The 16,845-nt window shown below is 38.4% G+C and overlaps 1 protein-coding gene, 1 long non-coding RNA gene and 2 other non-coding genes across 6 annotated transcripts in view; all 4 read left to right on the top strand.

Annotated features, from left to right (window-relative positions):
• The window catches only part of lrp4 (low density lipoprotein receptor-related protein 4), a 79,176-nt gene extending 75,266 nt beyond the window's left edge, over positions 1-3,910 (top strand). The window contains exons 32-38 of one of the 2 annotated variants that reach the window (XM_025055394.1): positions 349-496; positions 897-1,010; positions 1,114-1,216; positions 1,670-1,725; positions 1,837-1,924; positions 2,026-2,167; positions 3,398-3,910. In XM_025055394.1, coding sequence (XP_024911162.1) covers positions 349-496; positions 897-1,010; positions 1,114-1,216; positions 1,670-1,725; positions 1,837-1,924; positions 2,026-2,167; positions 3,398-3,739 — 993 coding nt within the window. In that variant the 3' untranslated portion in view covers positions 3,740-3,910. Of the gene's footprint in view, positions 1-300; positions 497-896; positions 1,011-1,113; positions 1,217-1,669; positions 1,726-1,836; positions 1,925-2,025; positions 2,168-3,397 lie in introns of both variants that reach the window. The other variant, XM_025055393.1, reaches the window with a different exon arrangement.
• Positions 3,911-6,630: 2,720 nt separating this feature from the next.
• LOC103378783 (uncharacterized) lies at positions 6,631-14,500 on the top strand. Of its 2 annotated transcripts, XR_521534.3 has the most exons (4): positions 6,631-6,832; positions 8,369-8,445; positions 9,057-9,184; positions 13,211-14,500. It is a non-coding gene; the product is annotated as an uncharacterized LOC103378783 (long non-coding RNA). The 2 variants fall into 2 exon arrangements; XR_521533.3 differs by lacking the exon at positions 13,211-14,500 and having other exon boundaries at positions 6,639-6,832; positions 9,057-11,038.
• Positions 8,171-8,287, top strand: LOC112487071 (small nucleolar RNA SNORD67). Its single transcript, XR_003049799.1, has one exon. It is a non-coding gene; the product is annotated as a small nucleolar RNA SNORD67 (small nucleolar RNA).
• LOC112487072 (small nucleolar RNA SNORD67) lies at positions 8,838-8,952 on the top strand. Its single transcript, XR_003049800.1, has one exon. It is a non-coding gene; the product is annotated as a small nucleolar RNA SNORD67 (small nucleolar RNA).
• Positions 14,501-16,845: the final 2,345 nt, after the last annotated feature.

Below are 16,845 nucleotides of genomic sequence, written 5' to 3'. Positions count from 1 at the left end.
CTGACCCCTTCTTTCCTGGCAACTCCCCATCTTCAGCTGCCACTCACCAGACTGCCCCTCCTTCTTCCACTCACTTCCACCCATTAGCTCACCATGTGACCCTCAGTACTTGTCTTCTCCATCCTCCAATTCATGCTGAATCCATTCGTCTTAACCATTTCTTCTACTTCTTTACCACTCTGACCTTCATTTTTCCTCCCTCTTGTCCCTCTCTCTCTCTCCCTCTCTCTTTTTTACCCGTCCCTATCTTTCTTCCACTCCCTTCTCCTTGTCTGTGTTTTTCCTCTCTTCCCGTTTCCCCAGTTGAAGCCGGTCTCCTCCCCTCTAACTCCTTTCTCCCGACTCTCGCAGCAAGACCGGTGGATCTACTGGACGGACTGGCAGACCAAGTCCATTCAGAGGGTGGACAAACACACGGGGCGTAACAAGGAAACTGTACTCGCCAACGTGGAAGGACTCATGGACATTATAGTAGTTTCACCTCACAGACAGACAGGTATAAGGTCTCCTTCAGCAGACACTGGAGACAACTGACGTCCTTGCCGTGATTTATCTTTCCCTTCTGAGCTCAGTGGCATTAAAGCAGTTATTACTAACCACGGTCGTAGTGAGTGACGGAATGTTGACAAAATTATTCTTTAGACTTTTTATATAAATAGAGACTTTAAATGTCGTATAATGTTTGAACACACTGTAGCTACTGGACATTGAGGTTTTAACTCACTGACTTCATCTGCTTTCAGCTTCTTTATATTGTTGTTTTGGGGATTTAAGTAAATAACATATTAACTATATTTATTGACAGAATAAAAAATAAGAGTATATGCAGAATGTTAAATGTAACTCTTACCCTGTTTAATGTTTTTAATCTAAATATTTACTGCTGACATATTTAGGTACCAACCTGTGTGGTGTCAACAATGGTGGCTGCACTCACCTCTGCTTTGCGAAGACCAACAGTTATGTCTGTGCCTGTCCTGATGAACCAGACGGAAGACCGTGCTCCACCAGTGAGTCCCTGCCACGACGCTGTCATTTTACTACCATATGATGTACAGTTTGTTCAGATTCTTTGAACTTCAGTTACTGATCTTTTCTGCTCATTTGTGTTAGTTTCCGGCTATGTTCCCACGTCTCCCGCCAAAGCCACCAGCAGCACTCCTGTCCCAAACAATATCCCAACAGACTCTCCACACAGAGGACCCTCGCTGGTCAAGTATGTCTGTTGATCCTTTTGAACTCTGTGAAAACAGTGAGGCCTCTCATTGATATTATTGTGTAGTATTACTAGTATTGCTAGTATTGATACTGATTACTAGAGTGATGTCATCAGCATCACATGTGTCAGTGCAGTAGTCTCAGCACTCTGCTTTTGGCATTCTTTATAAAATATTGCTTTTCATTGTTCATTGAACATTGTGTAAATGACTCCAAGATCTTTGAGCACTGACGAATATGGATGACACCATCACATCTCTGTCCGTTTTTTTAATAAAATGTACAAATGTGAATCATTCGTTTAAATACAAATGAGCTGCATCTTAACAAATATATTAACTATATTACATTTGCACAGAGAGACACATGAACTAGTTCTTTTCTAACTTAATATAAATAGGGAGTAAGTTCCTCAAAATAATTTTAAAATTTGTCGAACTTTGTTTTGCAGTTGCACAGATCTGGGTGGAGAAGGCTGCTCCAGCAACGTGGTGACAGCTCCTCATGGTTAGTGAATAGAAACAAATGTATTTATTGGTTCACACAATTGTGGATTTAAGGCTCGACAGACCACTGGATATGCTACAGTCTGTATAATATTTGTGTTGTCTGTTGTAGGAGAGGGTCTTCATATCAGCTACATAATTGGTGGAGTGCTGACCATCTTGGCTATTCTGATCCTCATCGCTGCGTTGATCATTTACAGGTCAATCCTTTGGGAAACTAAAGTTTTCATCATTTTATTTTTTTCTGTCCACGATAAATTATTCAATGTAAACATACATGTCATTCAATATGAATTAACAGACACAAAAAGTCAAAGTTTGCCGACCCGGGAGTGAGCAACCTGACCTACAGTAACCCTTCATATCGGACGTCGACGCAGGAAGTGAAGATAGAGGCATCGCAAAAGCCTCCAATATACAACCAGCTGCGATATAAGAAAGAGGTAATGGGCAGTTTGGAGACTGGAGAGAAAAGGACATTTAATGATGGAGTTGAATTTAATACAGAATATTCTGATCTGACGTCAGACTTTGCAGGTGTATGTCATCTATTCTGGTTTTGTGTCGTAGCACATCACAGTCAACGATGCTCATCTGTTCTTCTCCATTGTTTCCTCCTCACTGCAGCTCTCCCATCCCTACAACTCCCTCTCTCCCTTTATTTTTTAACCCACTTGTCATGCGAAAAGGTAGAAGCACAGCATGAAGGCGACTTTTGTTTGTTTCTGACTTTTTTCTCATGTTGCATGAAATCTACAAACTTGTGAATTTCCAAAATCATAATTATTGACATGGCAGTGTTTGGGACTAACGTTACAATTAATCTATTTAAATTGAAATGTTACACTTATGGGCAAAGTAGTTCAAATCATTTTAAACAATTACTAAACATTGAAATAAATTATTTTTAGAAAGGGAGTAAGAGAAGAGTTAAGATGATCAAATCCTGTTTTATTTATCTGGTTTTTTTTTTAATCAGAGCCTCAAATATTATGTTGTCGGTTTAATGTTGCACTCAATATCAAAACAACTTTGTGTCGGCTAGAGGAAAAGAAATGATTATAACTTGCAGCTTTAGGTAAAAAAAACTGACACTCAATGATGTGAGGCTGACAATTTTTTCATGCTGGAGATGAAATGGCAATTTTCGAGTTTTTCCTGCTACAACGGACTGAATAATTTCAATGTCTAAGTTATTTACTGGCAGAAAATAGAGCAGTTTCCTGTTCCTTTTTCTGCACAACAATTCGTGGGATTTCACTCTAAATTACACAGACTGACGTGCCACTGTTTGTGTTTATGGTTATTATACACCTGGGGCTCTACAATCTGACAATGACAAAACTATCTTTGGAAGAAAGCACAGCATTACTGAAAGTTCCACGTCTGCTGTGCATGGACTGAGTTTGTAGTGATGATGGTTTGTTCTGTGCAGTGCTTTTTTAAAGATTTTATTCTAACCTAGGCTTATGTTGTTATTTCTCACAAAGGAATCGCTGAGTCAAGAAAGAAAGGATGTGAGGAAATAAAGTTAAAGGACATGTAACAGAGATCTGGTAGATTCAGGCCAAAGAAAGAGATTGTTTGGATTTAGAAATATTTCAGGCAGACCTGGTGCTGGTTATATCTTTTGAACTTGGTAAAAGTCTAACTGTTCACATCTTTGTACTCAGGGGGGAGTGGACGGAGGCTACACCAAGGAAAAAATCCGCATTGTGGAGGGCGTGTGTCTTCTGTCCAACGAGGAGCTTTACTGGGACGACCTTAAACAGATCAAGCCGTCCAGAGGCGGCCTGCACACCTGCATGCGTACAGACACTGTGTCCCTGCAGGCCAGTAGTGCTTCGCTGGATGACGGCGAAACGGAGCAGCTTCTTCAGGAGGAAGCATCTGAATGCTCCTCTATAACCACCCTGACTCCTTCTGCCATCACCCCACAACGTCACACTCAGCATAGCCTGCCTGACACTGGCTGGGCATCGATGCGCAAACCGTCCACTGAGAGTGAAGTGTGAGCGGAGTCCTCTGCCCTCTAATCTCCATCAAACCCTCTGTCATCTTAAACACATGTATTTATAGCAGGTACAAAAACACAAAGACAACAATCCACATTCTCTAGGAATATTTAGCTCCAGTGAAGCCAACAAACAAACACACACACACACACACACACACACACACACACACACACACACACACACACACACACACACACACACACACACACACACACACACACACACACACACACACACACACACACACACACACACACACACACACAGGGAACTTCACCCGAACCCTCAGTGCTACTGCCTGTAGGCAAAAGATAAACTAATGAGCATGTGGGAATTGGAAACAAAGAACTCTGGGAAGAAGCGAACAGAGAGTGAGCTTTTTTAAAGGCGGAAGACTCGATGCAACTAACGCTCCTCTGAATAGAGCTTCATGCGTACTTCTTTTGGGTGAATCTTTACTTTTTGACAAAGCTAAAATGACACCCTCCCTGGATGGTGGAACCATGACACTGTCTCTAAAACCACTCACTTATGAACTCTATTTATAAACATTTTTGTACTTATAGAGTGGGTTTGCTCCCTTTTACAGACACAGATGAGTTGGAGAGCTGTGTTTGAACTCTATGCTGCAGGACCTGGGTATTCAAGAGTTGTATTTATGACAGTGCCAAAGGATGGGACTTAAAACTTAAAAGTCTCTGAGCATCTTTCTGCAGTTAAACTCCTGTAGAAATGTATGATCATTACTGAATTCTTTAGTCCTCACAGGAATACAGTAAAATTATCTCCGTATTTAACAGCCTCCAGAGGGACAGAAAGACTCTTAAAGGTAGCTGGTAGCTTGCATCTTGTTGCAGAAGTAATTTATTCCCCTCTAAAATCCACTGGGAGAACTTTTTTTTTTAGTTGTCATTCAGCAATTGTTGATCCTAGGGCGGAGCAAAGGAAGCCACAGTGAAGAGTCAAAAAAAGTGCCAAAAGTTTGATTGTGTCACTCCCTCAGCTGTATATTTGTTCTTCTCGCAGATCATTCTTTGTACTGCGGTTTATTCCATGAAACCACAGAAATGAAAATGTTCATATTTCGGTTGTTAATATTTCCAGAAATTTACAGAAAGCATTTCCACTTTATAAACAAGGTTTGGGTTGCTGAGGTTTGGTGCCTGAGTGGATAACCTAGCACTTATTGTAATAATTTGATGCTCTTGAATTTAAATTTCAAAATATCAGAAATATCTTCCTTTTTTTTAGGACATTCATACAATTATTTTTTGTGCTGGCAGTTTTACCATAAATGCCCTCTAAAATATGCGAGTAAGTATTTTTGTATTTAATCATTAAAATAGTTTGTCAATCTGGGTGACCTGATGCCACAAAAAGATGTTATTTTATAGCATTGCAGTTGCAGATATTTTTATGCTACAAAAACTCATTCTAAAGTTAAACTTCTGAGTTACTTTCTTGGGTTAGGGGTAGCATTCAGTTTCAAAAATAAATATGAAATGCTTAGCATGTAAAACCAAAAGCTTCTGTGTGACCAAACGTTGTAGGCAATAAGAGCATACGTCTGAACCCTCAACTCATCCTTAACAGCCAGAGAACAGTACATTATTGGGTCTATTAGAATACTGCGTCTCTGACCGCCATTTCATTTTCCCTTACATCATGTAAATGCATCCACACCCAATGCATTAGTTTAAGGTATGGACATTTCTTGTCAAAATGTTGAAGTTTTTCTTTTATCTCATCTATGGTACAATAACAACAACAAAATGCTGTATAATGACAACTATTAGCTGGACTTCTTTCAACTATGTATTCTGAAGTTATCTGCTCCATACTCAGCTACTTGCTGATTTGCTGCTCCACGAAGCACTGAGGCCACTGAAAGAGGGTTTTGGCAGCTACATAACCACAGTCCCTGACGGTGGGTTGACACTTGGCCTACAGAGCATTTCAACAAAACCTGGAAACCAATCATCCTGGCTCACACTCGCTCCATGTCTTCTGCAGGAACTGCTGCGACTGAACATATTTTATTGTGCCAATATTAGCAAAGCTTTTTGTGGACAATATTGCATTAAGTTTTCTTGGCTTTTGTACAAAGGGATTCCGTGACTGTTTTAGTCCTGTAATAATTTTACTCACTGGAGAATAACTTTAATTTTTAATTTTGCTCTTGCTGGAATATTTTAACCACTGTGTTTCCAAGCCTTGTAAATGATAGGGTATGTGCCAGTTATTTAATAGTTCTCTTTTATCTTATGAAATACTGGTCGCGAATAGTTGTTGTAAAGTTAACAAAAAAGGTATTTATGATTTCTGTTTGTTTGTCACATAATGTGTTAATACAAGAAGACTGTATATGTATTTCCATGGCAGTACTAACAAGCTGTGTTGTGTGATATAGTGATTTTTTTTCCTTGGCTATCTTTTAATATAAAGACAAATCATTTGCATTTGAATGCAATTTTTTGCCCATCATTGCATTCTTATATATTTTAATGACAAAAGTACACTGAAAGTACACAACTCATAGGCAAAGTATTGTAAAGTTAGAACAGTTGGTATCGGAAGTATTTACTCTTTAATAAGAAACATGTTTTGGGATCTAATATACTGCACACTAGTGTGTATATATAGTATATTTATATACAATATATAGGTAGGTAAATATTTTTTCTGATCAAATTTGGCCTTTTAATATGTACTTTAACCAGTCAAATCTTTATTATTCCTTTATATTGCATACAATGGATTTAAAAGTAAGAAAACTTTTACTGGTTAATAATGCTGGTAAAATACGTTCAATAGCTTAAAATAATAATAATAATAATAATAATAATACGTTATATCTCGTGAACGTGGTAGACCAAATAACAGCCGCTTCCTAATAACGCGGACTGCGCATGCTACAAAAGCAACTTCTCATTGGTAGAAAATTCCGATCATCCGGTGTGTGAGCCTATTGAAGCGCGGTTCTTACCGGAAACCCTAATTCAAATGTAGAAACCCCCCCCAGTTGAGCTGTAAAGGCGTACAAGCATGGCTTCGATTGTTCTGCCTATGAAGGGAAAACGCATAAATCTGGTAACTTAACAGCTAACACAACATTTGTATATGATGTATGTTTTCCTTTTCCGTCTGGCTGTGTTTTCTTGTTATCTGCAGGCGAATTATGTTTAGAACCGATGTGTGTTAGCAATTAGCTAGTTCAAGGATGAGTAGCGCTCTTTTAATTTAATAGCATTATGTCTGCAGTTTTCCTTAATTTAAGGTGTATCACATCGGCAAAATATAGCTTCTTGGTTCCCAATGAACCTCACCAGTGTCCACCAAATACGGTATACGAACAGTACGGTAAACGTGAGCACTGATTAATGGGCCTGGCTAAAGAAACGGCAAGCTCAAAGCAAAGGCAAGGTACTGTGATAAGATAAATGTGTTGAAGGTCTAGAGCCACACAACTTCACGCAGAGAAGGGAAAATATACTTAAATCTCGCATATGCCATGACATGGTTTTAAGTGTGTACGCATACGTCATCAACAACCACTGACCACAGCAAAGGTAGGCTAATGTTTCAAGCTATTCACTGCTCACTTCCCTCACAGCATGTAATCAGAAAACGTCTTCGATGAAGACGAACGCATTGTGCATGATGGTGATGTCAAATTATAACAATTTTGATTAGCCTTTCTGCTCCTTTCCTTTTTCTACGACAAAGTTACTCCGTAGTCATTGCTACTCCGGTGAATTGTTGCTTTTAACCTACTGATCCAAAGGTTAGGTCAACGTGTTACTGTAGGTCAACTATTATGGTAGGCCTTTACCTAACAACTTCAAATTAAATTGAAAAAATGTTTATATGAAATGTACACTAGGTACAATGACACTCTCACTGCCTTCAGCTCTTCACTTCCAACGTCTTGGTACCCAAAGGATGAGTATTGTGATAAAACAATTGTTGCTAAAGACGCTTTTATCCAAAGCGACTTACAATACATACATTTATAGTAACAGCTTGAAAAAGGTTCATTTGAAGTCTAGGTGAATACAAGAATAATTACAAAAGTTTTACCAACGGAGGCCAGTTGAACCTGCCTGAAAGACATTCAGTTTAAGCTCCTAAGTAAATATTGGGTTTGTCTAAAGCGGGCCTCTATTGCCTGTTGCCTTCCTCATTAGAAGGCCAAAAAATACACTCGACCAAGAGCACATATTAGTGTGACATTAAGCAGTTATCATGCCTGGTTACACATTTGTCTTACACACAGAAGGTCCTTCTGTTAATCTATTGTTGACAGAACAATTTTCTCAGTATAGGATCATCTGAGGCATACATAATTTTGGTGCCAATTCTGTGCACACTCAGCAGGTATTTCTTCGGCCTTGGTGTTGAAGAAGGACAGGTTTCCTGGGTATTTGGTTTGAGGGTGATGAGTTGCACGTAACAGTCGGGGTGTGTCTGATGCAGTGGCATCGACCCCCCTGACCTGACACAACCTGAGGACACAACTTGTGCACAGGGGCCATCTGACTCAACCTGTACCCTAACACTCAATCACGAGTTTATCGATATTTGTCAAACACAACATTAATTTGGACTTCTTTTTTTTAATTCTAGAAAATGCATGAAGACTGATGCAGCACCGAGGAGTCTGAGCTCAAGTTTTCACTGATCTGGATGATCGTCTTCTAAAGGTCTGTTTTCAGAATGTTCATAATTTTGGGATAGTGAATTGTTTACTAGAATCACTTATTTCTAGTTACATGATGTAACTACCTAACATGTTATGTCTGCTGACTGTTCTTTTTTCAAATTATCTGTCCATCCCTGACTTTCTAGGTGCTGCAGTAAGTTGTTATAAAGGTCAAAAGAGTTACGTCTTATTCAGCCATTCTGTTAAAGTGGAGGCTTATCATTTATCGTGATGGTGACATCATTAAAAATCTCAGTTGTGTCAGTGGTGTTAACCTGGGCATTTTTAGTGAGCTACAGAATAAACACAAGCTCCAGTTGCCTTAACAACACAGCAACCTTTCAAAAAACAGCAGTTTTTTTTTTTTTTTTTTTTTGAAGTTCTAGCCTGTGGTGTGTGGCAATGATGAGTTGCACTTTATGGCAAGTCGCTGATTGCAGTGGCACAGCAGACTTGTCCAGACAACCTGTGATGACACCCACTGTGCACAGGGGCCATCTGAGCCACACACCCCTACCTGACACCTAACAAAAATGAGGTCACGGTTAAATGGTTTTATCATCATCCAGTACTGACCCACCGTTCTGTTCACTCTGCTCTTCCTTTTGTCAGGCTGAAGATAAGAGGATCCACAAAGGATCAGCTGTGATGTGTCAGCCTTTGTCAATGATGACGTACAAAATGGAACGGCACACATTATCTCCTCTGTGGTGGAATAAAGATCCCAACCCGAAACCATGGTGAGGTGGATTTCTTTTTCTTAAGAATTTTTTTTTTTTTAAGTGAACAGGTTTTTGTGCCATTTTTGTTTTCCTCCACGTATGTTTGATATCCTACACTGTCCGTTCTGTCTGATTATCAAGACAATAAACCAAGCTCATATTTTTTTGTGTGATGGTGTCTCCCCCAGTGGAATCACAAGGCGCTACAATAAATTTATTTTAGACATTTGATGTTGATTATAGAGGCCCTATTAGTGGTTATGCCTCCAAACAAAACAAACCCCACAATAACAGTTCACCTTTAACTTCTATCCTTTGGTTGGTCATTTTCATCTGTTCATGATTATACTCCCAATTGAAATGTAATTTAAAAAAAATTGGTATCTGAAATAAAAATTCTTTAAATGTTCTTTAAATGTTTTATGTTGTTTTTTACACACACAATATATTAGAGCTAAAATAAATGCCAGATCATTTGATTCGATATAAAGCTGTACTTTTCAGCCACTGTTTTTAATTTGTAACAGAGCAGTCTCGCCATTATTTCATTATTCCACGAAAAAAAAGTGGTGAAAGTGTTTTTGTTCTGTATCAACAGCGTCCCCTCACAGCAGCGTTTGTCATTTCTTACATCATGCGGACTATTCAGAGGTTTGGTCCTAAATGGTCCTCGAGTAAAAAGACAGCTTTATTGTGTATCGTTTTTGCGCGAGTACACGTACCAACCACTAGAGGGCAGTGAGGCAGCAGTGTTCTTTAGCCATCTAATCCAATGTGGTGATGAAACTGGTTTTGTTTAGCATATCATTTGTTCACACTATATATGTATGTGTGTTTATATATATATAGTATGTAATGCATATGCTTCAGATATAAGCAAATATTCAATATGCAATCATTCTGATTACTGCATAGGTATTTTTTTGAGTTTATATGTATAAATAAAAACTACATTCTCAAAATCCATAAGATTGTCAGAAACAAAGTGAAAAGCCCTGTAAATGCCTGACATCAAATCCCTGCATATATGTTGATGTTAAAATGTGAAACTGACAGGAGTACTCTTCATATCCAAGAGTTCCAGTCTGCTGTATTTGCATTTTCTCAGGAAACTAGTTGTAATCAAACTCCAAATCTGCATTTAGCTTCAGTTGGACTGACACATTAAATATATCAAGTTATTTTTCTTCTTTGCAACATTTCTGTTCCAGTTCTGAGGCAAAGAATATGAGATTGCCAAATTTCAGTGTGGCAGCAGAAGGCTGTGATTATCTAGAGGATTCAGTGTGGTGTTAAGTAGAAAATGGCTCACACTGAGCACAGTTTACATTCATTTGGAACTGATAATGCCTTTCACTGGAATTTATTTTGGCCTAATGTAAGCAGCATGTGGCACATTGGTGCAACTCACCAGTGTAGTAGCTGCTCAGAAATTCTCCAGGGACACACGCATATAAACACACAAAAAAATAAGCAGCCAATATTTTGCGTGTTTCACCTCAGGGAAATGCAGAAAACAGACTGGAGCTCAATAGGTCTCTTGCTGCCATGATCCTTTTTTCAACAATCCATTATTTACTCTCATAAAGCTCGTGTCTTTAGGCAAATCACAGAAATGAGTGCAAATCCTGGTACCCGGGAGTGAACCCTGTTGGAGAAATCGCAATGTAATTTCTCTTAAGTTATGTCACAGCGGATGTGTTTTTGGGGGCAGAGGGATGTTTTTTCCCCTCGTATTTTCATATTACATAGAGCTCATAAATGCATCACGACTCACGACAGTACTGTACATACAGTATAGATATATAGATACCTGTAGCTTGGAGGTGAGAATACACAGGATTTGTTTTTCACAAATGTGCTAAGAGGACCTGCACCAGAACATGCTTGGAAATCTAAATGAAAAGTTGAACTTAGTAGTTAGTACTTAGGAGCTGTCAGGTTAAATACCACACCAGGCGTTTCAGAGACTTGGAGGTAAAATGGCAATATATTAAGAAAAGGTCTCATATATTTTAATATATGCCATGTAGGTAAGGTTATGGAACTAATTGTGGTACTTGGAGTGGTATAAATGTTTCATTTGCATTTTCACTAAAAACAAAAACTCCCTTATTTGGGTCTACTGTGTGAGTCTTTGCAACTCACACAGTTGCCACATGAGGCGCCATTAAGCATCTTCCTGTATGTGGAAATTTCTTTCCATGTTAATATTTATAAAATTTAGTTTAATTAAGTTGGTGGATTTTACTTACTGTACATTTTACCTGAAACAACATGTGCCAACAAGTGACAATATTAATAAATTCTAAGCTAAAAGTAAAACGTAGTAATAAGGATGTGTTTTGTGAATACGTTGTCAGGCACATATTTTACATTAGTGAATCTGAATACTCTACTTTAGTGAGAAATTTGGGCCTGTTTAGTTGAACACAACACTGTTAGCAATTTAAACCTAGTGGAGGAGTATTTAATTTTTCTGCATGTTACATGTCATACACTAAGAAGAAAAATTATTAGCGTTAAATAAAAATAGTTTTCAGACAAAAGGTACACAGTAATACATACTGTACACATTGGAACCACTGGGCTAAGGTGCAGTAGCCAGGTTAGTCAAAAAGATCTAAGACAGAGCTATTTCTCTGCATTCTGTTCTTTTCTGTGAAGTTTCCTACAATTTTGGAAAAAGAATAAACAGATTGAGCTACTGCTGCTAAGAAACAATTATCACTTTAAGGGTGTTGAAAAAAATATCTTCACCACCCTTGGAAATTTATTTGTTGAATTGTTTTTCTTTGAGGGTAGAAAATCTAAAAAAAAAAACATGAAAAAAACCATCACAGCTTAACCAGACATTAATTAAATGATAGTCTGTCAAAGATGTTGGAGACCTGGTGTATATTGTTTTTCAGTTAAAATATTAAATATACATCTTTAAACTGTGGCTAGCTCTCGAACAAAGAAACTTCTTGTGGGTGTGGATCAAGTCAAACCAGACTGACGCTGACCTTCCTTCACCTGTCCATGATGGATGACCTCTCTCTGACACAAACACAATAATTACAGCCCCCAAATTTTACAATTTGACACTGGTGGGTTATGTTTGATATATGTCTATCATCAGAATGATCCTTTTATTATTATCTTTGCAGAATTTTGCATCAGTAATTTATTTGACAACAGAGATGGCGTTGCCATGTCATTTGGCTTCAAGCATGACCCAAATTTCCTCTGCTCCCATTTACTTTCAAAAAAACAAGAGACCAAATAGTGTGACCGCAGCTTGTTATGGAGGGCAGGCGGAAAGGAAATAAAGATAATAATATGGGAAGAACTGTGATAGTGGTGAGAATGTCATTTCCACATCCTCTAGCTTAATTAGATGCAATTCATTAAAAAAATACTATTGGATTTTAGAGCAAAAATTGACAGATCTTTTCCATTCAGAGGTTGCCACAGAGGCCTCTCAAAAAAGTTCTAGCTTTCATAGAACTAAAACAAAATCTTAAATCTGTAGTTTGGAATTCAAAAGGCACATGAAAGGCCAATAATTACTTTTTGTTTTGTTTTGAGATTTTTTAGGTCATAAAGCAAACTTTTTGGTGTGATTTTTAGTACCAACAAAAAAAAAATTTAACAAAACATGCACTTTTGGAACACTTTCAAGTACAAAAACCTTATGCTAAACTGTTTTGCACCAAAAGGTTAACCAGATATTGCTCCTCTTGGGTAATAAAGTGTGTGCATATATTAACATGATCACATTCAGTTTCTTTAAAGACTTTTTAAATTATTTACGTTAAATTTATTTTTTGTATCACTTAATTTTCATTTAAAGTTCCCAAAGCTAAGATCGGATGCTGCAGTTTATTATAGGAGTGAAAAGGAGCCTTTCACTCCTGTAATAAACTGCAGAGTCCGATCTTTTCTTCTCAGCCTCCTCTCTGGTTTTATCTCTGAGAGACAGCCACGTTTGTCAGGACTGACACAAAGGAAGTGTGTGTTTTTTCTAACAATGTACTGTTTTCTTTTTTTTTTTTTTAGAGCGAGAGGAGAGTGACGTCTAAGATAACATATTCAATATTCTGAAGGTATGAGAGTTGACAATGTTTCACTGAAGCAGAGAAAAACCCTCCGTGACTGCATCAGAGTAGATAAGTCCTGAGGCTGGACAAAAGAACGTCTGGTGGGAAGATCTTCTTTCTTCTCTTTAAAATAAGGGAAAAAAAAACCCTGCTGAGACTCTCAAAAGAAGTTTGACATTTAGTTGACACTTTGATTTTCTTTTAATTTATTTCTGCTAAGGACATTGTATAGTGCATTGATTATTTGCATTTTTTTTTTTAGTCTGAAAGTCTTCATTTACAGTAGGAGGTATGATGTTGTTCAATTCATTTGTCTACAACTGCTCATGTGAAGCAAGATCGTGTTTCTGACAACAGGAATCTCCTCCTTTGTACTGGCCTTTTTCTCAATTTTCAACATACCACCAATTAAAATTGGTGTTATGTTGTATTCAATTTCTTTTCTTTTTCTCTCCTTCCTTCCCTGTCGTTACAACCATTTCTCAGTGTGACATGTTTAATCAGCTTGACTTGAACGTTATGGCCGTGGGGTTGAAATCTGAATGCAGCAGACAACAAGCAGAGAGGAAACGGCGCTCTGACAGACAGACAGACGTTTCACAGTGTAAAGATTAGTGTGAAGACAAACCTGTTGTTTGTTCAGGAGTTTTTCTAGATTTCTAGATTTTTCTAGATAACCATTGTTCTGGAGATGCTGTTGTCACAGACACATGCATGTTTTGAATAAATACAACCTGCGTTTGAAGCTGGTAAACACTGAAGAAAATGAAACAGTCTGTTCTCAGAGGACCTTTCTCCGCTTGTTCCCTGCTCAAATTCGCAACTCGACTTTACGGTTAAATAAGTTATGAGCGAGTGTATGAACTGAAAATGAACCCGCCGAGTTTCACGTACTGACAGCAAAGTAATGAATGTGTCCAATTTTGGAGGGGAAACTTTTGTACCTGGCCTTTTAAGTCTCTACTTGTGAATGGATGGGTTTGGGAGAGAGAAGCAGGAAAATGCTTTTGGATATTATTTCATTAAAAGAAAGATTTGTCCACTGCTAGCCCACCACTTACAGCATTTCATTTTTGCTGTGTGCTGTGCTGCTGCAGGAATGTGCGTTGTCCCTTGAACTCATTAGGAGGCAGCAAACCTTCACGCTTCCAACTGTGATGGTAACAGAAGGAGAAAGAAACGTGATTATCACCGTAGCTGTAAATGGAGGAGTTGTCCTTTGGTGACACTTCTTCCTTCTCTCACTCTTCTTCTTAAGGAGAAAAGGAAATGAACAAATTCTTTGTCTGAATGCCTTTTGGTGGGTCGGTGGCCAAAAATGTTTGGGAACCGCTCATCTATATGATCATATAACCCCAAATGACTGACACTTTATTAAATCTGAATTACTACACAGACTAGAACAGGCATGGGCAAACTAAGGCCCGGGGGCCAGATGTGGCCCATTCAGCTTTTTAATCCGGCCCGCCAAACTTTTCCAAATCATATAATTTATTTATTTTATCATTATACTTCAGCTTTTTCCTTGCAATACCCACGTTTCCCCAATAGATTGCGAAGAAAATATTAAAAGTGTTTTAGCATTTTAGCCTTTATGCATGACTTTTACATGTCATTTATCTTAGTTCACACCAACGCTCCATCTATCTGCGCCTGACCCAGCCCCCCTGTTCAGTTTTAGGACCAATTGTGGCCCGCGAGTCACAAAGTTTGCCCACGCCTGGACTAGAACTTGCTTTGTGTAAATATGTAAAAAGAAAAAATATATATTTTTAAAATCCTGTTTAAGTTTATTATTATGAAAATTATTTTTTTGTAAGATCTAAAGAGTCGAGTCCACACTGCAGTCATTTCATGTCACTCTGAAGTTACTCAATGGATGAGTTGTTTGTCACTCTATTTACCTGTAAATGCACTGTCAAAATGCACCTTATGTGTGGATATAATCTTACTGAATAATCACCCAGTTGGCGTAGAGTGGTTTTACTGTATAGTTGTTGTTACAAGTCTTATTTTCTCCTTCAAAACGTTTTTTGTTTGTTTGTTTGTTTTTTTGCTATTGTAGCTGTATTACAACTTGAATTCGAATGACATTTTACATTGGGACGCATCTATATATTCGGTGGAGGATAAAAGAGAAAAATGCAGTCTCATTGGGTGATTTGTAAAAAATCCTCAGCAGGTCTGTTCTGGTTTTGGAGGAGCTCATCACAAAGATAACCTTGTATTTTCCTATCAATCCAATCAGTTCAAGGCCTCTTTGATCGCCTTGACATCTGACAGCTGCGACAGTTCACTTGAAGACAGTGCTTTTGCCTCTTGAGCTCTCAGAAAGCCTGAATCCTTCTTTCATCTCAATGTCAGGCTGAAACCTTCATCACAGCATTTGACTGCAGGCTGTGGCCGTAGTTCTTTGGGTCTACGCTCATTTGAGAAGCCCTGAAAGGCAATGATTTCTATTTGCCAAACTGTAAAAGACCACAGAGACTGTAATCAACAAACGACCAGTGTATTTGATGGTACTGATACCAAAACCACGTTCTTTCTTTTTATACTGGACCTCGTTAAGCACAGTACATGTACAGGTCCAGCGTAAAAAACAGACTAGCTATGAAGAACACTTAAATTGTTTATGATTGTTTATGTTTCAACTCGTTACTTGTATCCAATAAACCTGTGACTACAGAACCTGGAGCAGCTACATCCTGGTCAAGTCATGACTGCATCCAAGATAATCCAGACCTGCATCCTACTGGATGACTTAAGGTTTGTACTAAACTATAATCCCTGTTATGATCAGTTTGTTGTCATGTAGAAAACTTGTTTCATTCATGTTTAGGTTCTGGTCCCCAAGAAACCAGGCTCACCACAGCTGAAAGAAGATTCCATTCTAATCCCTGCTCAGCTGTATATGGATTTTTTTGTCCTCTTCTTCTCATACCATTTACAAATCTCATGGATATAAGATTTGGTCTGTGGTCACTGATGGTGACGGTAATGACAGTGTGATGATGATGGAGAAGAGGAAGATGATGAAGATAAAGATGATGTTCAGGAAGATGTGATGATGATGAAGGAGAACAGGAAGAAGAAGAAGGTAATAGGGGAAGGCTGAATAGTGACAGACTGAGTGACCACTGTATTGCAGCAACAACATCTGAGTCAGAAACTGTGGGTATAAATGCAAAAAATACAATGAAATGAAAATGTGTCTTTCCCACACATTTAACCTCCTGCTCACTGAAAATGAACTGGCCTAAGTGGAGAGATGTGATTGTCCCCCTGGACATCTCCTTGGTACAGTGGTCTGAGACCCCATGGAGGCAGAACTGGGATGTAGTGAGATTATTTACGGAATGAGCATCTGGGCTAAATCTGTCTGAGGACGTCCCAGGAGGACCGACGATGATGTGATTTTAAGACTGGTCATCTGAATTAGCTCCCGCTGCATTTCTGCAAGCTGATACTGTTTGTGGCAAGAAACCAACAGATGAATGGATTGCAACTCAATAGTAAGGTTTCCTTTTCCATCTTTGACAGAATAAGTGTACCTGTAACGATAGCCTTACCGCATTTTGGGGACTTTTTATTTTT

Source organism: Cynoglossus semilaevis, chromosome 5 (genome assembly GCF_000523025.1).
Source record: "Cynoglossus semilaevis isolate Cse_v1.0 chromosome 5, Cse_v1.0, whole genome shotgun sequence".
In the NCBI taxonomy this organism is placed as follows: domain Eukaryota; kingdom Metazoa; phylum Chordata; class Actinopteri; order Pleuronectiformes; family Cynoglossidae; genus Cynoglossus; species Cynoglossus semilaevis.
Note: the sequence above shows the minus strand (reverse complement) of the source record. Positions and strands in the feature narration are given on the sequence as shown.